The sequence below is a fragment of the Doryrhamphus excisus genome, chromosome 6, assembly GCF_030265055.1.
Source record: "Doryrhamphus excisus isolate RoL2022-K1 chromosome 6, RoL_Dexc_1.0, whole genome shotgun sequence".
NCBI lineage: Eukaryota > Metazoa > Chordata > Actinopteri > Syngnathiformes > Syngnathidae > Doryrhamphus > Doryrhamphus excisus.
The window spans coordinates 18,244,728-18,272,332 of NC_080471.1; the positions used below are offsets into that span (position 1 = coordinate 18,244,728).

At 40.8% G+C, this 27,605-nt stretch overlaps 1 protein-coding gene across 2 annotated transcripts in view; it reads left to right on the forward strand.

The window, feature by feature from the left end:
• Positions 1-6,443: 6,443 nt before the first annotated feature.
• ano3 (anoctamin 3) overlaps positions 6,444-27,605 on the forward strand; it is a 35,516-nt gene continuing 14,354 nt past the window's right edge. The window contains exons 1-10 of one of the 2 annotated variants that reach the window (XM_058075117.1): positions 6,444-6,680; positions 18,627-18,833; positions 20,995-21,125; positions 21,584-21,739; positions 22,123-22,223; positions 22,320-22,364; positions 24,531-24,665; positions 25,861-25,967; positions 27,147-27,202; positions 27,286-27,407. In XM_058075117.1, coding sequence (XP_057931100.1) covers positions 6,635-6,680; positions 18,627-18,833; positions 20,995-21,125; positions 21,584-21,739; positions 22,123-22,223; positions 22,320-22,364; positions 24,531-24,665; positions 25,861-25,967; positions 27,147-27,202; positions 27,286-27,407 — 1,106 coding nt within the window. In that variant the 5' untranslated portion in view covers positions 6,444-6,634. The remainder of the gene's footprint in view (positions 6,681-18,626; positions 18,834-20,994; positions 21,126-21,583; positions 21,740-22,122; positions 22,224-22,319; positions 22,365-24,530; positions 24,666-25,860; positions 25,968-27,146; positions 27,203-27,285; positions 27,408-27,605) is intronic. The other variant, XM_058075118.1, reaches the window with a different exon arrangement.

Below are 27,605 nucleotides of genomic sequence, written 5' to 3' on the forward strand. Positions count from 1 at the left end.
TTACCGACTTACTGTAAACAAAAAAGATGAGTTGCACCACAAGACATTTATGTCGCCCCCATCTGTAAAAAGCATCTCCTCCTGGATGCTGTGAACATTTTAAGTTGATTGCGAAGCACTGAGTAGATATTTCACCTTGGATAAAGCTGTCATTCCTTAAAGCTGTTCTGGAATTGGATGGTAAAAAAAAAAACAATCGACAAAAACAGAACATTTACTTTGGATTTCTTCATCGGCTTTAGGTGACTGTTTGAATATGAAATATATAAGTCAAAGTGATCATCATCACTTAAAGTTCAACTCATTTTATCTTGTATGCACAAATATCCATGTTTGTTATCCAAAACGAATGTGACAACCAAGATGTCCACTAATGAGCTCTGTAATGCATGTATGCTACAGCTTCTATTAGTCGTTCTACATATAGTCATGTCTGAAGGCATATGCTGCATAGACATGTCAAGCAAGGTCATTTACTGATACCTAATAGATGCTTTATTTAATTCTTTACGGGACATCTATTGCAATAATTGGAATATTGCACTATTGATGGAATATGTTACAAGAAATATTAACCCGTGTGACCCATTAACCTTCATTTCTATATCATTATACAGTATGTAATGTACATTTCATTACTCTTATATTTTTTTGTTTTGTCTGTGTTTTGTGTGGCTTTGTTTGTGTCGTAATTAGATCCCGATTCATTCATTCATTTTCTATGGACTTGCTGGAGCCTATCCCAGCTGTCTTCGGGCGAGAGGCTGGGTACACCCTGGACTGGTCGCCAGCCAATCACAGGGCACAAATAGACAAACAACCATTCACATTCACATTCATACCTATGGACAATTTGGAGTCGCCAATTAACCTAGCATATTTTTTTGGAATGTGGGAGGAAACCGGAGTACCCGGAGAAAACCCACTCATGCACGGAGAGAACATGCAAAGTCGGGTCTCCAAGCTGCGTGGCCTGCACGCTAACCACTCGACCGCCGTGCGGCCTCTGTCACATGAGGACTATCATTAATTCATTCATTCCTCACGAGGGTCGCGGGGGTGCTGGAGCCTATCCCAGCCAATCACAGGGCACATATAGACAAACAACCATTCACAGTCACATTCATACCTATGGACAATTTGGAGTCTGATGACTAGCAAAAACAAACAAATAAATCCCAAAAAATAATCATCAAGGCAGGAAGTGTACCTATGAAGTACTTGCTCATCTATTGATCTTATGTAATGTCTCCATACCTTTTTGAAATCTTTAATGACAGTTTTCACTCTCTGAGTGCAGCCATGTAAGACAAACACACTCTATAGACAAATACATTGTTCGCCTGACCACTTGCCAAGAGATTGAGAATCTCTATCTGCACTTTGTCAATCAGTGTTAATGCAATACTCCTCATTAATGGCATGCAAAGCCCCACAGGGAGTTGACTAAATATGCTTATTCAGGGGAGAAATGCTTAAGCTTTCTTTCCTTTCGTTCCTTCGTTCTGAGATGGTAATGATTGCTACTGTCATGAACAATATTCACTATTCCAATAACGGAGCATCAGCCTGTCTGGCCACTTGGCTTTTGACGTGATGTGGAGGCCACAGTCCAGTCTGTGCAAAGACATTCATCAGCAAGTTGTGATGTTTGGATACTGAGTACAGCCTGTGGCACTTCCTGTTGATCCTAATGAAGCCAAATGCACATCAGCCTCCACTGAATATACAGTAAATCTCTGTCTGGTCGCACCATATTTCCATCCTAAATTAATTCAAAAGAATGATTTGTATGACAATATGGTACAACTGTAGCATTCTTCTTTTTTAAATTTATTTCAGACATGCATAGTATGTTACATTATTATTATATATATATATATATTTACATGCTCCACCCTCGGCCATCTCTGTGTGGAGTTTGCATGTTCTCCCCGTGCATGCGTGGGTTTTCTCCGGGTACTCCGGTTTCCTCCCACATTCCAAAAACATGCTAGGTTAATTGGCGACTCCAAATTGTCCATAGGTATGAATGTGAGTATGAATGGTTGTTTGTCTATATGTGCCCTGTGATTGGCTGGCGACCAGTCCAGGGTGTACCCCGCCTCTCGCCCGAAGACAGCTGGGATAGGCTCCAGCACCCCCGCGACCCTCGTGAGGAAAAAGCGGTAGAAAATGAATATTTACATGCATACATACACAACACCTCATTACTACACATGTCTGAAAAGGAGCAGGAAGAAGCAAAGTTTATTAAATCCTACGCCTTCTCCACGCCATAGCAGTTACCAATTCAATAAGTGATTTTTCCACACATATAATCACAGAATCTTACATAAGACAAAACAACAAAAGAAGAGTGGGAACATTGGACACCCCAGCAAAACCCCAGGACATTGCCGAAGCACACCACCAACCCCGCCAGCCAACCCACCTGGCCCCGACCCCACCTAGCCCCTGAGTGCACCCACCTGCCCTCCAATAAGAAGCCATTTTGGCTGGACCCACAAATATGTGTGATCCCTCGGCGGGCCTACATTTGGACGGATTGTTTGTTCTGTTATTCAACAGACCTCTTCCTCGTGCCACCGACATGTCACTAGCCTGTGGTCAACCCGTTGTCCAACCATCACTTTACCTCATTATTGCGAGGCATTCAAATAAATGCTTAATATTTATTTGCTTTTTTTTTTACCATAACAAATATCCACATAGTCTAAGAAAGTTTCCATTGACTCTGTCAGAAAGCTATTGATTTATCTATGTATTTATTATTGTGGTTCTGGGTAGCACACCGCATCATATAATACAACTAATGCAACCTGCATATAAAGAACTTTCTTCTGGTCAGCATCTTACAAACAGATCAACCTGTCTGTACATGTTGGCACTAACATTAAAAGTACTCCATGCCTCTCGCTGCCCTCCACCCCGCCCCCCACCGTAGACAGTTAACCACCCCACTATTTGAAAGCACTGTTTGAGATCATACTGTATGTGAAGTGAATGCTGACAGTATGACCGGTTATACTAATAAAGTGCGTTGTTGTGCAGGAGCATCACATCATCAGGACAGCTGCATGTCAGTGCCCCTGCTGAACAGTCGGCTCCAAAGCTCCTCTGCAGCCTTCAGCAACGTTCCTATCAATCCTGCTCTCAGCCACTCAGCCTCCTGGAGCTCCTCACCTGCCCACACTTTCCACTCTGGAGACACACACAGCGAGCAGCTCACTGGTGAGTTTGCAACCATGCTTGCACCACATTCACAGTGTCCATCTCCATAGGCTTTATGGTTTATGTTGCTGTTAATGTGATATTTTGTGTTAAAAGAGAGTGATACTAACTTTTTGGGCTTCTTACTGAGATTATTTGAGAACATCACTTTGAATGGAATTGATTTAGGGTCTTCAATTATCATTTATTGGGCTTTTAGTAACCTAAACATGTGTTCATAATTTGTTTCAGCCACAAATATCATTCAGTGAGTAATGATATCAAATTAATAGTACAAGTCACATTTAATTCATTCATTCATTTTCTACCGCTTATCCCCACTAAGGTCACGGGTATGCTGGAGCCTATCCCAGCTGTCTTCGGGTGAGAGGTGGGGTACACCCTGGACTGGTCGCCAGCCAATCACAGGGCACATATAGACAAACAACCATTCACACTCACATTCATACCTATGGACAATTTGGAGCCGCCAATTAACCTAGCATGTTTTTGGAATGTGGGAGGAAACCGAAGTACCCGGAGAAAACCCAAGCATGCACTGGGAGAACATGCAAACTCCACACAGAGATGGTCGAGGGTGTAATTGAACTCTGGTCTCCTAGCTTTGAGGTCTGCGCGCTAACCACTTGACCCCCGTGCAGCCCGTCACATTTAATAATTGTGTATATTATTTGTTAAACATGCATTTGCATGTTCCCCCTGTGCATGCATTGGTTTTCTCTGGGTACTCCAACAACTGGGATAGGTTCCAGCATACCTGCGACCCTATAGTGAAGACAAGTGGTACAGAAAATGTATAGCATGTTCAATTCAGTAAAACGTCTGTAGCTGGGGGGTGCACGGTAAAATGTCAGGCGTGGGAGGCAGATTGTACTTTCAATGCTAGTGCAGACCTGCCAACATGTACAAATTTATTGTACTCAACATGCAATTTAACTCTTGAATATGCTTATATGCTTCACCGCTCTCCGTTTTGTTGCATTTTCCTGGTTTCAATTTGTACGTGACAGATAAATAATAAGATATTATCAGTTTCTGAATAGTATTTTAAAAAATGAGGGAAAAGATTTCGGACAGAAAATAACAGAACCACTGGTAGCAGTGTACTATATGCCGGAAGGTTGTTAGCCACATTCACCTCTGGGTGGCACTGTTTAGTTTCGGTCAACCCTTTCTCCCCTGCAGTGCTGTCATCTGACCTACATCTGAACATGCATGGAAGGAGGAGATGAAATTTTAAATGGGACTGACCCTATAAGAGCTGCTTCATTATTTATTAACAGGCTCAGCACAAGCAATGCTGTTAGCATCTAGTTTTAAAACGGCATGTTGGAACACTCGGCGTCAGCCAAGCCAAAAGTCGGCATCACTAACATCCTACCGGTGGGGGTGGAGGAGAGCAGATGGTATTTGCATCTACAGTGTAAGGCACATGCCAGGCTGTTGTCCAAAATACAACTGTACATTTTGTTATTATGTTCCTCACTGATAAGATCCCAGGGTTTGTTCCTATGGAGATGGTCTGTGCTTGACTTTGACATAGTACCATGTGACCTCGCTGAGTGAAGATGCTAGTATTGTGCAAACCAAGTCAATCTGATTCAATTGACTATTACTAATATTCCTGTGCTGCATAGTTCTTTAAGTGTGCACTTATATTATATTCTGTACTCTGTTGACAGCCCCAAAAAATGCAATGTACTCTTGTGTCCTCCTTTTTCCCATAGAGAATTCAAGTCTGACTGAATCATTAGTTTTAATATTGGCTTAGCAGCTGCACTGCAGGGCATAAGTAGTAGCTTTCATGACTGATGTATAACAATTAGCCCCAAAGCCGGGCTTCCCTGCAGCAGTGTGCCTATTGATTGTTTTTTATGCACTCTCTGGGATGCCCGAGCAGGATGTTCAGGCAAGCGTGTGAGGAAATTACAGTATGTGATGACTCTTTTAACTGCATCGCCATTGTTTGACTTGCAAACCTGGCCACTTCATTGGGTACATCTACACATTCTATTAAGATCCAATATAAGTGCTGTATCCAAAAAGGATATTCATTCATTCATCCTTATCCTCACGAGGGTCGCGGGGGTGCTGGAGCCTATCCCAGCTGTCTTCAGGCGAGAGGCGGGGTACACCCTGGACTGGTCGCCAGCCAATTACAGGGCACATATAGACAAACAACCATTCACACTCACATTCATACCTATGGACAATTTGGAGTTGCCAATTAACCTAGCATGTTTTTGGAATGTGGGAGGAAACCGGAGTACCCGGAGAAAACCCATGCGTACACGGGGAGAACATGCAAACTCCACACAAGAGATGGCCGAGGGTGGAATTGAACTCCGGTCTTCTAGCTGTGTGGCCTGTGCGTTAAACACTCGACCCAAAAAGGATATATTTACTTTAAATATGGGCTAGTGACTAACACAATACAGATGCGGCGATGTGATATTTTTTTCCCAAGGGGTCCAAAATCCCTGGTGGCAACCCTTATTGTGGATTGAAATATTATAGAATATTTTTTAGATAATATTTTTATAGAAGAAACAATAATATATATAATAATAATATATATAATGATAATTGTAACAAACTTGAAGAAAGGTTTAGAAAGGCGACTCCAAATTGTCCATAGGTATGAATGTGAGTGTGAATGGTTGTTTGTCTATATGTGCCCTGTGATTGGCCGGCGACCAGTCCAGGGTGTACCCCGCCTCTCGCCCGAAGACAGCTGGGATAGGAAAAGTGGTAGAAAATGAATTAATGAATAATAATAATAATAATAATAATAATAATAATAATAATAATAATAATAATAATAATAATAATAATAATAATAATAATAATAATAATAATAATAAGATCTGAATGTTATCGTTTGTGATGTTGATGAAGTTTCTAATTTATGCTAAGACTTTTAGGTTTCAGGTGTTAAGGGATCAAGCCTCCTTCACTGTAGCTAAAAAGGTTCGGTTGATCGATACGCGGATCAATACTCGTCATTGTGGCTTTATTTGAGACCTGCCAGCTGGTGTAGTTTCCTGCAGCTTATTCGTAGTCAGTAAATCACGGAGGAAGGGTTGAGGAGAGGGGCAACGTGTCCATCCCAGGACCCCCCCCCCCCCCCCCATAACGTTCACCCCCCGCCCCCTGCGCGTCACCATGACAACAGCCGTGGATGGTTCTCCAGTAGAAGAGGAGGAGGAGGGAAGGGGGGCATGCGGCGCTTAGACAGGTGTTGTTGCGCTTTTCTGATGGTTCCTCCTAAAGGGTCTTTATCCGGGATGGAAGCCGAGAGAATATCTACACATCCTTCCGGTAGTTTGACGTTCATGTGGCGAGTTTATATTTCGATTTAAGGAATTTCATAGAGGCGGGAAAACACGAGATCGCCGCAATGGTGCACCACTCAGGCTCCATCCAGTCCTTCAAGCAGCAGAAAGGTGGGTAGCCAATGTGGCCAATGCGCGTCCTTTGCGGATTTATTCTGGAGTTTTAGGAGACTTTGTCCACTCTTTTTTTGCTAGTTTTACATATCAACTTAGACTTTAACATAAGGGACTTCACTTGTGTGATGTAACGCTGGTCTTATAGCCCCTTTTGTAACTGTATCTTACCCTACATTTGGTTTTATTGGAGGACATTATTAAGGACATTATTTTCTCATTCAAGTTGGTACATTTTTTCATGCTGTGTTATTGCATGCTGCACTAGGAAAACACAAGACCTTTATGCACAATTCAATCAGTGCAAACAAAAGCCCCCAGCATAATCCCAGAAGAGCTCATCACTGTGAGTTACATTTCTCTAAGGCACAGATGAGCTATTTTTACATATGAAATGTTTTTTTTTCATCCAAGTCAGCGATATTGTGTAAGTTGCATTCAACTAACTCAGAGAAAATGTATATATTATTATAATGTACATTGGTCTGAACACGTTTTGGCACCCCTGGTCATTTTCAAGATTTTCCTTTATGGTAATGGTAATAGTAATGGTTTAATTTCATTTGAACATGCATCAGATTACAATTGAATGCATCACATAATCAGTTCACAGTTCCACATGTCCAAAAGAAGTAGGAGGAAGCAAAGCTTATTAAATCCTACCCCTCCATCTGGTACTTTTACAATCAGTAACTGTTACATTTGTTCACTTCCTGCTTTCCTAATATAGTTTAAGTTTTTTTCACGTTTTTTATGGGGGTTTTTTGTCACGTACCGAAGTAGGAGGTGATATGACCATCCAATGACATAATGTGTACCATAGTAAGTGTCAATATAGTGATATATATAGCACATCATGACTGGTTCAAGACTCTTCATCCTTTTATTTAGCAAACATCAACTGGTTTAACTTTCAACTTTATAAATCACTGGTTGTTTGGAACACCGTGATAGATGAGAAGTGAAATGAAGTTTATAGGATTTACAGAAAGTGTGCAATAATTATTTAAACAAAAGTAGGCAAGTGCATAAATTTGGTAAGCTCATTGAAGGTGCATCTTCTCTGAAGAGTATAGCAACATGGTTGAGATTTTTCCCGAGGCGGGGTACACCCTGGACTAGTCGCCAGCCAATCACAGGGCACATATAGACAAACAACCATTGACACTCACATTCATACCTATGGACAATTTGGAGTCGCCAATTAACCTAGCATGTTTTTGGAATGTGGGAGGAAACCGGAGTACCCGGAGAAAACCCACGCATGCACGGGGAGAACATGCAAACTCCACACAGAGATGGCCGAGGGTGGCCTAGGTCTCCTAGTGTAACTAGTAACTATAACTAATTACTTTCTTAAAGTAACGTGCCCAACACTGCCTTTAACCGTATTGAATGGTTTCTTTTGCAATGTAGTGAGTCCCTATCTGTGAACGCACACAATTTTGCACTGTTTTGTTTATATTTACATTGCCGACCAAACGCATCAGTAAGCGTTGACTGTTGGGATGAAGGCTGCGCTGCTCAAGGCACCTCCATCGTAGCCCACCAGCATACACAAAGAGTGCAGAAGAGTGTAACATAGTACAAATTAAAGTAGTCATCGTGCTTTTCTTAAAAGTAATGTTAAAATCTCATCATGTCTCATTCTTGTATACCCAATCTTGTGTATTGTCTCATCTCATGAGTGTCTCATGAAAACCCTGGGATGTAATCATTTATAATAAATAATTACACATACTCTATTTATATATAACCAACTATTAATAGTGCCCACATTCCTTTGATAATCAAGGTCTGTCACTAATTTTGACTGATTTCTTTGTTACGTTAAAACTAATAATAGACATTAAAGGACTCGATGAGTTTCCGAGAAAAGCTGACTTGGACCTTTTGACGGCACCCGCTCAATAGTTGAGTGTGTGCTAAGTGCCCTATTTAAATCAATGACAAAATTATTTTAGCTCACAGCGAAGTAGACCAGATATGCTGCACTCAAACCGGGGCAACAACAACATCACATCAGGGCATTAAAAGGCCTGCAGCTGAACATTGTATCTCTGAGATACCCTTATTCCAATATTGGACCTCCATCATCACTAGTCCTAATGCTTTATGGTCAGTCATTAAAATAGATATTGAAAGCAGTGTTACCTCTAAGTTGCGTTCATGCGCAATTGTGCACTGGTGTTGCGTTTCACCATAAATTGATTCATTATGATTTTTTTTAAATTGGGTCTGTCACTCTGCACGTTGGTGAAGTTAGTTTCATGTTGGCAGTTGAATATTCGGCTCCGTAGCAGTGGAAGGTGTGGAAATATTCAAGTCAAGTCTATTTATATAGTATAGCGCTTAATCACAAAAGAGTCTCAAAGGGTTTTACAGATTGGCAGCAGTCTCCTGATCTGAAACCCCAACCAGGGAAGGAAATACTCAAAACCCCATTTGGGGCAGGGGGTGACCAGGCTGCAATGAATGTCGAGTAGGCAACATATGTCACATTATAAATATATACAAAGTCAAGTCAAATAACTTAATGGGGGAGTCAAACAAGCCAGGAATAGTATTAACTAAATGCTAAAGTGTAAATACACAGAATGTCTTCAGTCGAGACTTGAACATTTTTACTAAGGTAGCAGCTCAAATATCAGCAGGTAGGGCATTCCAGTGTTGGAACCCAAATAGAAAAGACTCTACAGTCTGCATACTTATTTCTGGCTGGGATTGTCAAAATACCAGCATGTTGTGAGCGTAGGTTTCTGGTACACCCTGGACTGGTCGCCAGCCAATCACAGGTCACATATAGACAAACAACCATTCACACTCACATTCATACCTATGGACAATTTGGAGTCGCCAATTAACCTAGCATGTTTTTGGAATGTGGGAGGAAACCGGAGTACCCGGTGAAAACCCACGCATGCACGGGGAGAACATGCAAACTCCACACAAAGATGGCCGAGGGTGGAATTGAACCCTTACGAGGAGTCGTGCTACAGTATTTTGTTCTAACTGCAGGCTTCTAAAACTAGATATTGGAAGACCAGGAAGCAGCATGGACTAGGCTCTCAAGGATTACAGAGCCAGTCATGTGCAAAATAAGATTGTGGGTTTTCTCCGGGTACTGTTGGCCCAAAACATGCATGTTGGTCTTGTTATTGAGATGGAAAGGTTGATAGTGCTTTGCCTTTTATTTTCTATTGCATTTATGTTGATTATTTCAATAATATTTTACTAGCTGCATGAAGGACGAGTGGTTCGCGCACAGGCCACACAGCTAGGAGACCCGAGTTTGATTCCACCCTCAGCCATCTCTGTGTGGATTTTGCATGTTCTCCCCATGCATGCGTCGGTTTTCTCCGGGTACTCCGGTTTCCTCCCACATTCCAAAAACATGCTAGGTTAATTGGCGACTCCAAATTGTCCATAGGTATGAATGTGAGTGTGAATGGTTGTTTGTCTATATGCGCTCATTGATTGGCTGGCGACCAGTACAGGGTGCACCCCGCCTCTCGCACAAAGTCAGCTGGAATAGACTCCAGCATACCCCGTGACCCTAGTGAGGATAAGCGGCATAAAAAGTGGATAGATGGATTTGAATAAAAACAAAAATTGTATTTTTACAAGACATGTGACTGAAGGTGTTTGAGGTATGTTTATCATGGACACTTTATCATTGTCATTGTCATTTTACAAACACATTTATAAAGATGTTGTACTGTCATATTTCTAAATGGTCATTAGCATAGACACTGTGTGCGAATGCACGTGTGTGCATGTGTGTGCATGTGTGTGTGTGTTTGTAAACCTTCGTCTGAGTCCACAGCAGGCCACCCGTGCTCTTACGCAATCAGGCAGATGGTTTTGTAGATGCAGACATTAATTTGAGGACAGCTTTAGACAGAAGACTGTATTATCTCATTTTTATTTAAACAAGCTACTATTGGAAATTAGCATCACTTATGTGAGATGAAGCATTTTGTGTGTGCTGTACATTGGCAGGTGACTCAACAAAGACAGGGCTCGACAATAACGTTGTACCGATGGCCCGGGGCAAGTTAAAACAAAATTCGGGCAAGTAAATCCAATCATTAATATTCCCGTCGGGCAAGTGCACTTTAGCATGCCGTACTGCCAAGAGTTTTTTTTAAAGCGGTTCTTGTTGGGTGTTGGTAAAACTCGGACTGCGTAATTCCGGTGGTAATTTGCAAACCAATCCTTGCAAATCTTGAAATGGACCAATCAGAATCGTTTATTTAGACCGCGGTCCGTAATCCACAATCCGCGTTTTACCCACACCCGTTCTTGTTCGCGATCAACCAATCAGCGATCGTTTTACTAGGAAAACATCTATCATGGCGTCCCTGCCAACATCGTCTAATTCTTCAACAACCAAAAAGTGATGAAACAGTGCCTCCTAAACAAGTATTTTATTAGCGGCAGCAAATCAAATGATGGCAAAGGTGAGTGAATCACATTGCTGTGACAATTTGAAGTGGTCACAATGAAACACCACCCATTAGATCCAATACCAAGTGCTGATTTTGCACAAGCTACAAAACCTAGCGGTTTCATTTCTCTGTGTATTTTTCTCACCTTTGCTTCACAAATTATTGTTTGACCATTGAGCATTTTTTCTGAGCATTTCTTTCTAAAAACACTTTACTAGTACACAAATGTGTCAAATGTTTCATTGAGGTGTACAACTTAAATAAATATCACTGCTTACTACGACTACCATGTGTAAGGTAGCATGGCTTGCCATGTTAACATACATCTCCACAAATTTTCAGACATTCCTCCAAATACAATGCATCAGTACTATTATCTGATGAATTATCAGCATATATTGATATATGATATCATTATGGCAGTCTTTTCATTTTACATGGGGCAAGTTCGGGCAAGTAGTTCTCACCTTAAGGATTCCCCATGGGCAAGTAATTTTTGTTTTTAACGTAGAGCCCTGAAAGAGCCTCTTTTGTTGTGTATAATTGGGAAATCACCAGCTTTAACACTTTGTAGCTTTAAATAGTCACAAATCACAAATACTCGTGTACGGTGGAACAAGGAGACAAAAACAAAAACATTCCAACATCCAGTTTACGCCGATAAATGAAATCACGGAACATCATGAAAATCACTAACAACGCCGGCCTTAAGAAGATGACAAATAAAGAGATTTAGAGTAAAGGGGGGGGGGGTGCTTAATCGGCTCAAACGATGCAATCCAGAGGTTGTGCCAGGATTGTCTAATAGGGCCTGACCTGTGCAAAACCTTGACTAAAAAGTCGCATCTGCTCTGCGGCGTGCTCACGGTCATACTGCACGTGGACCACAGACGACATCTGCCAACAAAGTGGGCAGCAAATTGGCTTTTTTCTTTGGGGAGGCTCTTGACTATTGCGTCCGTCACCCATGGGACGTTGCCTTTTGAGTAAGGTCGCCATCATCGTCACAGTGATGCCAACTGTGTTATTCATTCATTCATTCATTTTCTACCGCTTATCCTCATGAGGTTCGCAGGGGGTGCTGGAGCCTATCCCAGCTGTCTTCGGGCGAGAGGCGGGGTACACCCCGGACTGGTGGCCAGCCAATCACAGGGCACATATAGACAAACAACCATTCACACTCACATTCATACCTATGGACAATTTGGAGTCGCCAATTAACCTAGCCTGGTCTCCTAGCTGTGAGGTCTGCGCGCTAACCACTTGACCGCCATGCAGCCACAAATGTGTTATATATCTTGTAATATATAGATATATCAAGATATATAATAAGAATGAATGAAATAATGAAATAATAAATAATGAATGGAAAATAATGCATTACCTTTCAAGGTGAGCTTGATGGCGGAAGAGAAGGAGTTTTGACAGACGGCAGAAATCATACATAACTTTACGTAAACGTCTCTACTTTTTTAATTGTCTTCACTTTAAATCTGTATTTTTTTGCACTTATTTTATAATCATTTTTGTATTTTTTAAACAACTGTCATTGTTGATTAGGGAACAGGTAGTATTTTGCTCATGTGGTTGATCGAGCGGTTAGCGTGCAGGTGTCACAGCTAGGAGACCTGAGTTCAATTCCACCCTCGGCCATCTCTGTGTGGAGTTTGCATGTTCTCCCCGTGCATGCGTGGGTTTTCTCCGGGTACTCCGGTTTCCTCCCACATTCCAAAAACATGCTAGGTTAATTGGCCACTCCAAATTGTCCATAGGTATGAATGTGAGTGTGAATGGTTGTTTGTCTATATGTGCCCTGTGATTGGCTGGCATCCAGTCCAGGATGTACCCTGCCTCTCGCCCGAAGACAGCTGGGATGGGCTCCAGCACGCCCACCACCCTCGTGAGGATATGCGATAGTCCAACTTTGTCTCAATGTTCTTCCATATGGAAGCAGGCAGGGGATTTTTTACACAAGATCCTTGGTGGCCTCACTTCAGCCTTGACTCCAACAACCTGCTGCATTGCTTTGGTCCAACTTCTCTGACAAAGTGTGTATGTGTTTGCTTTATATTTTATTGCCTGTTTACAACCGGGACCTTTTATTGTTGTTTGATGTGTTTATGATGACAATAACGTGATAATCACCTTGGTTTGTAGCTCTCCTTGTACTCCAGCTGCAGCTTTAGGGTTCTGGTTTGAACTGCTTTAGGGGTATTTTCCTCATAAATGCAACACAATGATAGAAGCTGAGGCTTTTAATACTTTTTTTTTTTTTTTTAAATTTTATCAGGGCATAAAAGCTCACACATTAACAAGTGATGACACCCTTCTGTATCACTCACATCCATCAGGATGGTAGGAGGAATATGCACCCATATGTAATGAATTCCTCCTTGGCCATCGTCCGATACAGCCCATCACTCAAATTTAGTGATTGCAGCATCGGCCATCTAACTGAGGCTTTAAAAGTGGTTTGAGATCAACACAGATGAATAATTAAAGGTATAGACACTGAGGCATGATGGGAACCATCCCACTGACCTGAATTCTCTCTTTGCTACTTCATCCTCGTGGATAATATCTTCATGTCTGATACCTCTTACAGTCACAGCACATGTATTAAGACTTGTTTTGATGATTTTATTTATGAACGCAATGTTGTTTTGCTAGTGTCTTACTGAAAGCTTGCACTCTGACTAGAAAATAGACAAATTTTGATGCTTTTTTATGGCAAAAAATAAGGAGTGGCTCTAAGACAGCCTTGGCATAAAAATGCTTCAATTTTATGCACTGTGCTTATTTCTTTATACATTGTCATCCCCACCTAAAAATTAATCCTTTTAATCTCACATCACAAGACTGACATGCGTAGGCTGCACAGAAACGATCCAAATCCCAGATCATGTCCTTTGCCCAGCTTTCCTTTGGATATGTGGATTTTTTTTTAATTTTTATTGTACTTTATTGGAATTTGTTTGGCATTTCTTTCCACATTTCCTTGCAATTTTTTAATCTTTTTAAATATAGTGTTAGTATGCCTGCCTTTTCCTTCCCATGTGGACTCACTATTACAGTCTAAGTATATACTGGATTAATTTAGCACTGAGATTAAACACAGGATGTCACATTTCATAAACCTCGTGTTAGGGATCGACTGATATGTTTTTTTGGGGCCGATGCCGATACCGATTTTTTTCTATCACCTTAAGCCAGGGGTCTAAAACACGCGGCCCGCGGGCCAAATGTGGCCCGCAGGACACTAGTTTGAGGCCCCCGCCTTGATATGAAAGTTTAATGTTAGTGCAGCCCGCGCAAGTTTGATATGGATGCTGTATGGTATCATGTACCCAGAAAAAATTATTACGTTTGATTAATGTTCACGCTAAAGGTTAAATAACTGTTAATAGTTATCCTCCCTATCCGTGTGGAAGTGGTAAGTTTTTGGCTATTTAAGTTTAACGGAAATAACTTGAAGGCTACCGTTTAGGTCGCTAGCTCTCTAGTTTGCAAGTTAGCATGTGTCTCAAGACCCTGCAGTTGTGTGGTTTCTTAAGTTTTTATTATTTGCCGTTTTATTATTATTATTATATTTATTTATTAATGATTGATTGATTTTCTTTATTCTTGATTTGTTTTTTTATTTTTCATCTTATTTTGTGCAGAAAAATTAAGATATTTGAGAACAGTGGAATGTTTTATCAGAGTTTTTATTGTAGAAAATCGGAACCAAAGCACTGAAAAAGTTTGTATATTTTTATGTTTTTAATAAATGCGTTTTTTTGTTTTTTTTTTTAAAACCTGATGCGACCCAGCCTTGCCCAGACCCTAGCTCCAGTGGCCCCCAGGTATATATCATCTGCAGGATAGTAATGTTGATATGTTAGTACAAAAGGCAAAGTGTTTATTTATTCTTATAAACTCAGTAGCTATGGCTAGCTTTTTGTTATCTACACAACTTGTTAAATTTCCATGGAGTACATTTCACACAACACCAGCCCTCTCCAATTTGTGGATCTATTTTAGACTTTGAGAATCCTTTCGGGATCACCGAGCCTCTCCTCTGCAGGTCCATTAACTGTGCTCAGCTCTGATGTGTCATCTCAGACATGTTGAGCCTTGCAGAATATTTGACCACCTGGAGCAAATTTCACCGCGGCCTTCTGGGAATATTTGCTGCGTTTATTGTGTGGGAGTTCTATGGAAAGAAAGTAAACACTGTCTTCTGTTGCAAATTTGTTTTTTTTCCAAACAAGCAGACTTTTATTGTTTTAGGCCAAACCAATTGATATTACAAAATGACATTTTTTGGAACCTATTTTGATTCCAAACAGTCATAAGCTTGTTATTGCTGCATCTGTTGCAGGCAATAAAACATGTACAGTAATTGCTAATATAATTGCCACAATATGAGATTAAAAACCTGCAGTTCAGCAAATAACATGAAAAACTGATTAAAGCATATGAAACAGAGCCTCATTAATCCATCTATCAATCAGGTGCTAGGAGGGGGTCGGGGTCAGGTGGGTTGGCTGGCGGGGTTGGTAGTGTGCTTCGGCAATGTCCTGGGTTTTTTGCTGGGGCGTCCGATGTTCCCACTCTTTTTTGTTGTTTTGTCTTATGTAAGATTCTGTGATTATATGTGTGGAAAAAAAATCACTTATTGAATTGGGAACTGAGGCGGCACGGCGGATGAGTGGTTAGCGCGCAGACCTCACAGGTAGGAGACCAGGGTTCAATCCCACCCTCGGCCATCTCTGTGTGGAGTTTGCATGTTCTCCCCGTGCATGCGTGGGTTTTCTCCGGGTACTCCGGTTTCCTCCCACATTCCAAAAACATGCTAGGTTAATTGGCGACTCCAAATTGTCCATAGGTATGAATGTGAGTGTGAATGGTTGTTTGTCTATATGTGCCCTGTGATTGGCTGGCGACCAGTCCAGGGTGCACCCCGCCTTTCGCCCTGAAGACAGCTGGGATAGGCTCCAGCACCCCCCGCGACCCTCGTGAGGAAAAAGCGGTAGAAAATCAATGAATGAATGAATGAATTGGGAACTGCTCTGGCGTGGAGAAGGGGTAGGATTTAATAAGCTCTGCTTCTTCCTGCTCCTTTTCAGACATGTGTAGTAATGAGGTGTTGTGTATGTGTGTATATATATATGTATGCTGCATACGTATATATATATATATATATATATATATATATATATATATATGTGTGTGTACATATATGTAAGTATATAAATAGATATTGTAAGTGTATTGTATTGTAAGCGTATATGTGAGAAACATTAATATAACATATAAATTAAGAAGAAGAATCTATCCATTAATCCATCATTCAGATCGCTCGTTCTTCCGCCACGCATGCCCACACAACGAGATGTTGTCATTCTTTGCTTTTGGCCTTCCCGTTTTGGAGGAAGTAGCCAATTCCTGCACACCCGTGGCCTTGGGTTTCGGTTAGGGACCCCATTAATGCCTTTTGCCTCAGCGGTCAGTCAGCCACCTCTGCCATCTGATGCCACTTTGTGATCCCTGGATTCTGTGTACTGCAAGACTTCCAATGTCCTGAACACCATGTGACTGGTGCCATACGGGGCTCCAAAGCCATCTCCACATGTAGCTGCTAATGTTTCACAAATGTCCTCAACTGTTGCCATGGGTACTGAATACACGAGGAGAGTCAAAGTACTTCTTCTTCTTAACTGACTGCACAAAAGTAATTGTACAGCTTCTGAAATGTTCATCGTGAAGTTTTTTTATCAAGCAGTCACAGTTTCACTCATTTGATATCAGAGAGCTGCAGAGAAATTAATCTGTATGATCAGCGGGCCCCTGGGTCCTTATGCTCACAATCTGGAAAAACCGACTCCATTCTCATGCTGGAGTACTGGAGAATCCTACTGAGATCATTGCTATGAGAATGAGTTATCTCAGCGCTTGTGGCTGTGTGGAAGCCCGCGGGATGCAGAGCGGGAATTATCAATGCAGCTGAACATGCCAGGAAGGTCATAGAGAGAACTCACTCACTGGAGGTGAAAGAATGCAGTGTTCTCATTATAAAGATAGAGCCTGGTCTTATGAATAAATATGTCAGGAGCCATATTGCTTTAATGTAAAGGTTTTGGTTACAGTGACCTGCTCCCGATGCTTTATGGGTATTAGCCTCTGCTTATTCTCTTGGCTATTCATTGCCAGCCCTCGTCTCCCATTTAACAATGTTGTCAAATCATACACAGTGTTCTTTTGTAGCTAAAGTGACCTTGAGAAGAACCTTGACTGGCATTAATGTTATGAATTTTTTGTTAAGCTGGTCTCATCAGCATTAATGTATGTACTGTATGGAGTTTATTTTTGCCATGTGATTTGATGGAAGAGGACTGCTGATGCGTTTAATGCATCACTTCCATGAAGGACATCATCATCATCATCACAGTAGCTCATAAATGGATGAAGACCATCCATCCATCCTCCAACTCTCTTCATTTAATTAAATTTTATCTTCTGGACCTTCAGTTTGAATGATTCACTTAGGACCAATTTAGTGTGTTTATCATACATGTAATTTGTAACTCTTAAGACGTTCTTAAATTGTTTGTAAATATGGGAACACAAAACACAAAAACTGAATGGCACAAAACGTCCCTTATAGTGGCTTTACTGAAGTGAAATCCACACTTGGAAAACACTGACTTTCCCTATGCTAAATGAATGTTACTTTTATCTTCATTTAAGATTATTGTTTCCAAAGACATGATGTAGCAGCGAGACAACACACGGACAGAAGCTTCCTGTTATGTCATTTCTTGAATTCATTAGTGTTTCTCGCCTTTGTTTTGTCGTTGCTGGCACTTGCAATATTCTTTGGCTCCATCTTGGCCTACAATATTGAGGTGACACCGTTTAACTCAAGAAACAAGTCATGTCAAAACAGGAAGGTGGTGGTGGTTGATCTTGCTGTTGCATTATGTCTTTGAGAAACATGCTAGGTTAATTGGTGACTCCAAATTGTCCATAGGTATGAATGTGAGTGTGAATGGTTGTTTGTCTATATGTGCCCTGTGATTGGCACCCTTGTGCAGATAAGCGGTAGAAAATAAATGAATGAATGCATAAATGCAGAAAATTGTCCGACCTCACAGTGTTAAAAAATCCTTTAAAAGATTCCTGGATCCAGACGGTGAGCCGGATTACCTCCAAAATGTAATCAGTTCTTCCATATCCCATTTCTGACAATTCCTGAAAATGTCATCCAAATCCATTCAGAACTTTTCAAGTTATTTTGAACACAAACAGACAGACAACACAAACAGGTGGCTTGTGCTTTGCGCTGCGTTTGGCCAAGGTAATAACGCATATTCTGGAAATCCAGTTGTGCACCAAAATGATCTTACTCAGCACACGTAACATCCCTCCACAAAGTTCTTAGTAATCAGTTGAGTATAGTGTTTGTGTAATTAACTGACAAACACCCCAATGTTATGTCTTCTTCCAGGCATGCACACCAGCATCAGTGAGATCCTGAAGGAGAAGAGCCTGAAGCCATCCCGCCGCAGTCTGCCCTGCTTAGCCCAGAGTCAGACCCATCCTATCAACCTCAACCACTTTCTGTCTGTGCCTCTGAATCCAGAGCCCAAAGCCCAGGTGGAAGTTCTGAGTCAGAGCATCAGCACCTCCTGCAGCATCCTGCCTCCACAGACAGGTCAGTGTGTCCATGTCATCCCTTGGAGGAGCTCTAACACTCATCCTGCCTTCAAGGGGTTGTTACATTAACACCAAAAGATACACCATTATAACAAGATTAGGTTGCAAGCTATTTAGCAGCATTTCCACCAGCTATGTTTGTGTTCATTTTCACTAATCATAATCCATTCCCAACTTTGCAAAACATTTTTTTCTGTCTGATGCCCTCTTTGTGATCTAAACACTTGAAAATAATGCATCATTATAAGCATCTGTGAAGTACCACTTTGCGACTGCTGACCTATACAACCTGTAATTAATTGAATGGCTATTCAGTCGTATCAGGTCTGCAAAAGGTTTTTTTCATGTTGATAGTTTCTGCCATTATGTCTGTCCTTGAAGAAGAAATAAAAATGCTGTTGCAGCTGTAAATGTTAAGTTTTGAAAAGATAAATTAATTATAAGTACATTCATTCATTCATTTTCTACCGCTTTTCCTCACGAGGGTTGCGGGGGGTGCTGGAGCCTATCCCAGCTGTCTTCAGGCAAGAGGCGGGGTACACCCTGGACTGGTCGCCAGCCAATCACATATAGACAAACAACCATTCACACTCACATTCATACCTATGGACAATTTGGAGTCGCCAATTAACCTAGCATGTTTTTGGAATGTGGGAGGAAACCGGAGTACCCGGAGAAAACCCACGCATGCACGGGAGAGAACATGCAAACTCCTCACAGGTATGGCCGAGGGTGGAATTGAACCCAGGTCTCCTAGCTGTGAGGTCTGTGCGCTAAGTACATTAGCACACTTGATAAAATGAACATATTCATTTTTTCCACTATAATTCCACATGCTGTTGTATCACAATTATAGTGTAAATGCTCGTCCTTAAAGTGTTGCACATAATCACAAAAACAGTCAACGTCACGCTGGGGTGTTTGCCAGGACAGGATGCATTGCCATAGTAACCGAGTCAGAATGTACACCAAATGGTAAAGTAGACCCCCCTTTACTGCTCTAAGAGGGACCATGACTGTAACTGTAGATGGAAACAAGAGAAGATAGACATCTTTGGAAGGAGCCATGAGAAATGGAGATGTCTCCGTTTTCGAGACAGCCGCCTGAAATTGTATCTTTTTTCTTCAATCAATCACACTGTAAAATAAATCCAAACCGACTGAAATCTGAAATGGTGAGATGTTTGGTGACTTTTTAAGGCAATGAGAAGGTTCCGTACTAACAATTTGCAAGGTTGGGTTGTTGAGGAGCATTTCTCCAGTTGCACAACATCACTGTGGAGATGAGTGAGAATGTCTAATTCATCAGTGTGTGTGTGTGTGTGTGTGTGTGTATGCTGGAGCCTATCCCAGCTAACGTTTGGACCAGACCAGACACCAGTACAGTACACTCTGGACTGGTTGGCAGTCAATTGCAGGGTACATATAGTCACATTCATACCTCTCGTTAATTAACCTAACATGCATATTTTTGGAAAAATGTGAGGAAACCGTAGTACCCGGAAAAAGTCCACGCACCGGAAGAACATGCACCTCCACACAAATGGACATTCGAACCAAGATCTTCCTGATTGCCTCACAATCTCCTGCAGTTGTCTTCCTCTATATATTTTCTGTACATCAGTCAGATTTGTAAATTTGGTCCCCAGTTAGCAAAGATTAAGGAGATTACATTAAGGTGTCCCACACTCGGTCATCTCTGTGTGGAGTTTGCATGTTCACCCTGTGTGTAGTGGGTTTTCTCCGGTACTCCGGTTTCCTCCCAGATTCCAAAAACATACTAGGTTAATTGGTGATTCCAAATTGTCCATAGGTATGAATGTGAGTGTGAATGGTTGTTTGTCTATATGTGCCCTGTGATTGGCTGGCGACCAGTCCAGGGTGCACCCCAGCCTCTCGCCTGAAGACAGCTGGGATAGGCTCCAGCACCCCTGCGACTCTTGTGAGGATAAGCGGTAGAAAATGAATGAATGAAGGTGTCCATTCAGCTTGCACCCATTTGTCCTATTGTTGTGTTCATGTCCAGTACCATGCTGTTGCCGAGGGAAGAATTGCCCTGGGCAAATAGGAAAGACCCTGCACAGATCAGATATGTTTGTCAGTTCAATAGCTGTGTCCTTGATTGCACTGTGTTTTTGTGTGTGTGTGTCTTTGTGCAGCAGAGGATGGCAAGGATCACTACACGGAAGAGTCGGAGGTCTCCACGTGTGAAACAAGAGTAGACGGGTCACTTTTGCCCCGAAAACCCAGCACACGGACTAATGTAGAGGCCCGCACATGTTCCGTTAAGGTCATACATCCTCAGTAGGGGTGTCACGAGATACTCGGTTCACCAGACGGGTCTACTAGACAAAACAAGATTTTAAACATAGCTTTTTTTAATGTACACTGAAAAAATCTTACATCTGAAATGCAGCATTACTTTTAAATGCAGGCTATGTACACAAAAATGCTCACTCTATTCATGCCGTTGTTCTGTGAAACAAATTCCCAGAGGGAACTCTCTTTCTGCCCGTTTGAAGGCGAGGGATGAGGAAAACCCACACCTACGTGCATGGCAATATATTGAGGCCGGCAAAATTATTTTAAAAAGTACATTTTCATTTATTGTGTGATTATTTTATTATCGTCCCAGACCTAGTCCCCCCGCAAGATCTTGTGACACCCCTAATCCTCAGTAGTCCACCTTCACTGTGATACAGCATTGTTGCATAGCTTTTAGCATCTATCCCGTCATCTCTTCTACAGGGAAGGAATCCATCAGATGAAACTGGGCTCTTCTTCCGGGATGGGAAAAAGCGCATCGACTATATCCTGGTTTACAAGAAATCGAGTCCACAGGTGGAGAAGAGGTGCACCTTTGAGAAGAATTTACGCGCTGAGGGCTTAATGCTGGAAAAGGAGGTGAAAACTATTCTTAAATGTTAATAAGACAGATATTAGAATTTAATATACATTCGTCCCTTGTTTATTTGGGTTAATTTTGCGAGCATTGCGGAAAGTGAATTTCTAGCTAGCTCTCTACGCCGTCTCCAGCTTACATATTCTAATCTTAAGAGAGTGCTTCAAAAAGAGTGGGAGAGAAAAAAAACGTACCACTTCCACACGGAATGAGAGGACAACCTTTTTTCCACTCAGTTTCAGCAATGGCATGTCGGCTCGGTTCTGCTGGCTCAGTCGCCATGTCTCATAACATTATTGATGTCATGTGACCAACAATACTGAAAACTACTGTTCAAGTCAAGTTAAAAATTGGATCTTACTTTGCTGTCTTTATGATTTAAAAGCCTTCCTTGACAAACAACGACATCATGTTTGTGAAGATCCACGTTCCCTGGGATGCACTTTGCAAATATGCAGAGCAGATGAACATCCGGATGCCTTTCAGGTAACAGATGTTGGAGAAGAGATTCACATGGAGAGCATCATTTTCTTTCAGTGGGTGGAAGCCTCTTTAATGTGTGTCTTTCTTTTCCTGTGGAAGGAAAAAATGCTACTTTAAAGACTGGAAAAGCAAAACCTTGGGCAGGTATGTAAAGTATTGCACACGGTATTGGAAGTATTGGAAAGGTAGCCCTTTAAATTAGTCTTGTCCCCAGCAGCGGTGCACAATTAAGCAGTTCAACCCTGTCAAACATGGCACAAATTAGCATGTCAAGCACATTGTTTGTAGTACAATACTGTCATTCTGCCACATTGCTGCTTTTCTCATCAACTATACATAATCTTAGATTAAAAAACAAGGAGCTGCATAGGCTTATTTGCATACTATTTTTAGACAAATGCATGCAGTCAGGCATTGAAATTATGTTCCAATGATGTCCGAGCTTCACTCAGGACTCCACATTTATGGGTGTTATCTCAGTGGAAAGCAGACAGAAACATTGCAGTGAGAAAATGAACAATAGGCAACATGGTTTAGCAAAATATGGACCAAAATTAGTGCTACAGATTTGTAACCACTGTACCTGACTAGACACTATTGTATGCCTAGCCTGTTCTAATACGAATTACGGCTGCTATATAACCCGCCATCATAATGGTAATGGCTAGGGATGTTCGATATTGGCATTTTTGCCGAAAACCGATATAGCGATATTGTCCAACTCTCCATTTCCAATACCGATATCAGCCGATATAGATACTAATATGTCCAACACATATGTCTTGTATACAGCATTTTTTTTAAAGATCGGTTTTCATGATAGGGAAAAAATTCGACACCGATATTATTGGTTATTGCATTTTTATAATAAATATCGGCAAAATTAATTCCGGGCCAAAAATCACTCCAGACTCTCTAGTATTGTTCTCCGGTATTACCATATTATATTGGGAAACAACAACAAAAGTACACTAGTACACTAGTTCACTCACTAACTGTAGTACTAAAAAGTTAGGATAATCCATAATGTCTAAAATCATGATTAAAATTAGCTGATCTGGTAAACTTTGAAACAGCTAAATTTTAGCATAAAGCAAACAATAACCTGCTACCCAAAAAGGTAATACAATTCTTCTCCAAGAGAAGAGAAGTATCACCCGAGGGAAACATTAAACTTAAAACACATATACACACGAACAACGCTAAAAGCCTTCAGGATATCAGTATGATGATGATTAAAAATGATGATTAAAGAACTCAAACAATGCACTAAAATGAGCCATTTCATAGAAATAGTACAAGCATTTGCTGTAAAGAAGAATACATGCAATACTATGCTAACGACACTTGCACTCACTACGTATTGATCATTTCTTAGTTTCTGTGAACTTTTGACTTTTTCATCACTTACTATACATGTATTTATTATGAATCATTATCATACAATTTATCTATATTGCTACACAGTATATTGACAAACCTTAATTCTTTTATTATTTCAGAATTGGGAAAGGGCCCATGTTGAATACAGGAGGTGAACAAATGTATTTGCAATTAATGTGAAACAGAGAGTGGGTAGAATTAAATAAGCTTTGCTATTTTAATATGTGATGTATTGCAATGTAATGTTAACAGTAAATGAAAATAATAATAGAAAATAATGGAAATTAAATGAATCTGTTCCAGAGTCAAGCTGGCACTAGTAGAATGCCTTGCAAGTGTACTTCTTAAAGACCATAGAAGCGTAAAAAGAAGTTATTTTTACTTGTTTGTAGTTTCCTACTGCAGAGAGTTTTATGTGTGAGTCTCCTAAGTCAGCATGAGGAATGATAGCCACGAGGTTGGACTTAGTCTTTCACAAAGCTGTTGCATTCAAGTGAAAAGAGAGAAATAAAGAAGCTCTCAGTGTTTTACTAATGGTCTGTCACTAACTCACATCCCTGTAAGGCTGAACAAATGAACCGTGTGCAAGTGGTGACAGGTTGCTGCTTTCATATCAATGTATTCCACGGTACAGGTTCGGTTCTCCTCCGTGTGTTTACACACATTTATATTCTTTTCATCGATATCAAGACAGCTAGCATTGTTTCGTCAATTTACAATTTATGTTGTTTATGCTGTCTGGATTCCAAATGAAATACTTCTGAGTCATGAAGGGATATGTTTCTAAGTATCACGTATCACGAAGGGCAATGTATAGATATCTGGAGAGTAAAAGTCACAGGTCCACTTTATAATGTCAAAGTAGACAATCTTCATGTTAATCCATGCCGTTAATCCCGTCCTGCATGGTGCGCTCCATCTGTGCAGCCGCTTTCATCTGAGATGTCGTCAGATAAAGAGCTGGCTTCCCAGAAATCCCATGAAACTGGACAAAGAGGCTCTGCCTGACCTGGAGGAGACCGACTGTTACACTGCTCCCTTCAGTCGAGCACGGATGCATCAGTAAGTCGTCACGTCACACTTGCATGAGTTCACCAGCAACATGATTGACAAACAAATAACAACTGGACTCTCTAGTTCGCGCAGGGTCAAAAACATTGTGGCTGTAGAAAACCCCTTGGTATTATATTTTTATATCCTCTAGTTATCTTCACACTCAGACATAAGAGAAAATAAGACATAGTAAATACAAACACACACATCAGTGTTGCCAGGTCCGCTTATTAGAATTTTTTGTCGTAACATTCACGCTTATATAGTAATAATCCTTGTCCATTATTATTATATAAACACACAGTTCTCAAAACTACTCACCTGTGAAAGTACAGCAACATGTTTGATGAGGATGCTATTTTAGATACATGTACCCAACCATTTTTATGCTTGAAAATGCCTAATTTTGGTCGTTAAGTGTTTTTAAATATGCATATTTATTTGGCCTATTATTAGTCCAAAATATGTTATTAAATATGAATATTTTTGGCCTATTATTAGTCCAAAATATCTAATATTTAAGTAAATAAATATTTTTTAATGTTATGTAAATTATTACATATAATAATAATATTAGCCTATTATTAGTCCAAAATATATTATTAAATATGCATTTTTTGGCCTATTATTAGTCCAAAATATATAATATTTAAGTAAATAAATACATTTTTTTAAGAAATGTATGTAAAATATTACATGCAAGTATGAAAAAGTGGGGAGTTACTTTGATACATTTCCAGGTCTGGAAACTTGTGAAAAATGGAAACTCAAGTCTGTTTTCTATAAGATCAAATTATTAATAACTTTAAAAAAAAAAAGAAATGGATCAATTAGTTATGGTGACATAACGGAATACATATTGAGAATAATGAAAACAAACCATTAATTCCATCATTTATTTCCATGACAGGGCTGAAACGGACCATTATTTACTTAGTCGATTAGTCTGAAGCTTGTTGTTGTGATTAATCGAATAATCGATTAGGCCCTAAATGGACAAAATGAACATGAACCAAACACATTTTGAGAACCGCAGCATCTCCTTGTCAGTTATTATAAACTTGAACAAATGTCGCAGGCGAGACCTTTGTAGCATAGATTGAGTTTGAACCGTTTTCCTGCTGCTAATGGCCTCAACTGGATATTATTGATATCTTTGCAAATGATCAATATCTCATGGATTGCGCCATTCATTTCCAATCAGCTTCACGATCAACAACAGAGAGACCTTCTTCTCCAACTCTACCAGAAGCAGAATAGTCCACCATGTCCTGCAGCGCACCAAGTATGAGGATGGAAAGTCAAAAATGGGTATGACAACTAGCGGAAATGTTAGTAAAACATTATCAGCATGCTGATGGATGCCACAACAAGAATATACTTTATCCATCCATCCATTTTCTATGCCGCTTATCCTCATTAGGGTCACAGGGGAATGCTGGAGCCTATCCCAGCTGTCTTCAGGCGAGAGGCTGGGTACACCCTGGACTGGTCGCCAGCCAAGATGTGTATTAACAATGTGTTGATTCTAAGAGGGCTGCACGGTGTTCGAGTGGTTAGCATGCAGACCTCACAGCTAGGAGACCCGAGTTCAATCCCACCCTCGTTCATCTCTGTGTGTGGTTTGCATGTTCTCCCCGTGCATGCGTGGGTTTTCTCCGGGTACTCCGGTTTCCTCCCAAATTCCAAAAACATGCTAGGTTAATTGGTGACTCCAAATTGTCCATAGGTATGAATGTGAGTGTGAATGGTTGTTTGTCTATATGTGCCCTGTGATTGGCTGGCAACCTCTTGCCCGAAGACAGCTGGGATAGGCTCCAGGACCCCCCGCGACCCTCGCGAGGATAAGTGGCAGAAAATTACTGATTGTAAGAGGCTATATTTCTACTATTTTGGATATTTTTTCTACAATACCTACAATATATTCACAGCATTTATCTTTATAAATGCACAATTTTTCAACAAAGCACTTGCATAGGAGCTCAGTGGATATTGTGAGTGTCCTATAAACTGGTCCTAAACTGTTCCACAAGCTCCTGTGTTGGAAAACTGCCTCTTCTTATCTTACTACCAACAGGTTCTGCTAATCACAGGCTCTCTTTGAGGAGCTTCAATGAGTTTTGCATGAATATTTTAATACTGTTGACCACTCTCCATTAGTCATTCGCCTCCTTCTGCTTTTCCTCTTTCCATCCAGGGGGGGTGATAATGTAAATTAAGGCATTATTCTCTTTAATTCACTATTGGTGTGATTCATACAGTACAGTATGCACACTCATTAGTCTTTGAAGCATCACATTCATTTCAGCAATTTGCATTTTACAGGTGCAAATCAAAAGCTTGGCCGGTGGGCTATTTTCAAGGGCATGCATCTATTTAAAAATTCATATTGTTTTAGAACCACTCAAGTTTAAGACTCACATCGTTGGGGAGGGAATTTGTTTGAATGCATCTCACTGAATCTAACCTGAATGCTTTATTGCACGGCAGGTATCAACCGGTTATTGGGCAACAACACCTATGAAGCCGCCTTTCCTCCACATGAAGTAAGAAGTTCAGATTTAGTGGTTAGAATCTTCAGAAACAGCAGCTAGTGTTCTTGTCTCCGCTTTTTTTTTTGTCTCATCAGGGTGGATACAAGAGCAGACATCCCATTAAGACGCATGGTGCCCAGAACCACAGGCACCTACTTTATGAGCGCTGGGCTCGCTGGGGGATCTGGTACAAGTATCAGCCTCTGGACCTCATCAGGTACTCTGCTTTCGGATGAGGTGACGCACTCTTGTTTTGAACTGAAACATGAGCTCGGCTTTGAATACATCATAGACGTTAGAGACAAAGAGTAACCTAGTTTGCCTGTTTGCATTGCCTCATTGTTTTTTTTTTTAATCAGGCTTCTGTGTCGACATGCTCGTTTATCCACACTGCATGTTCTACATTATAAGTAGC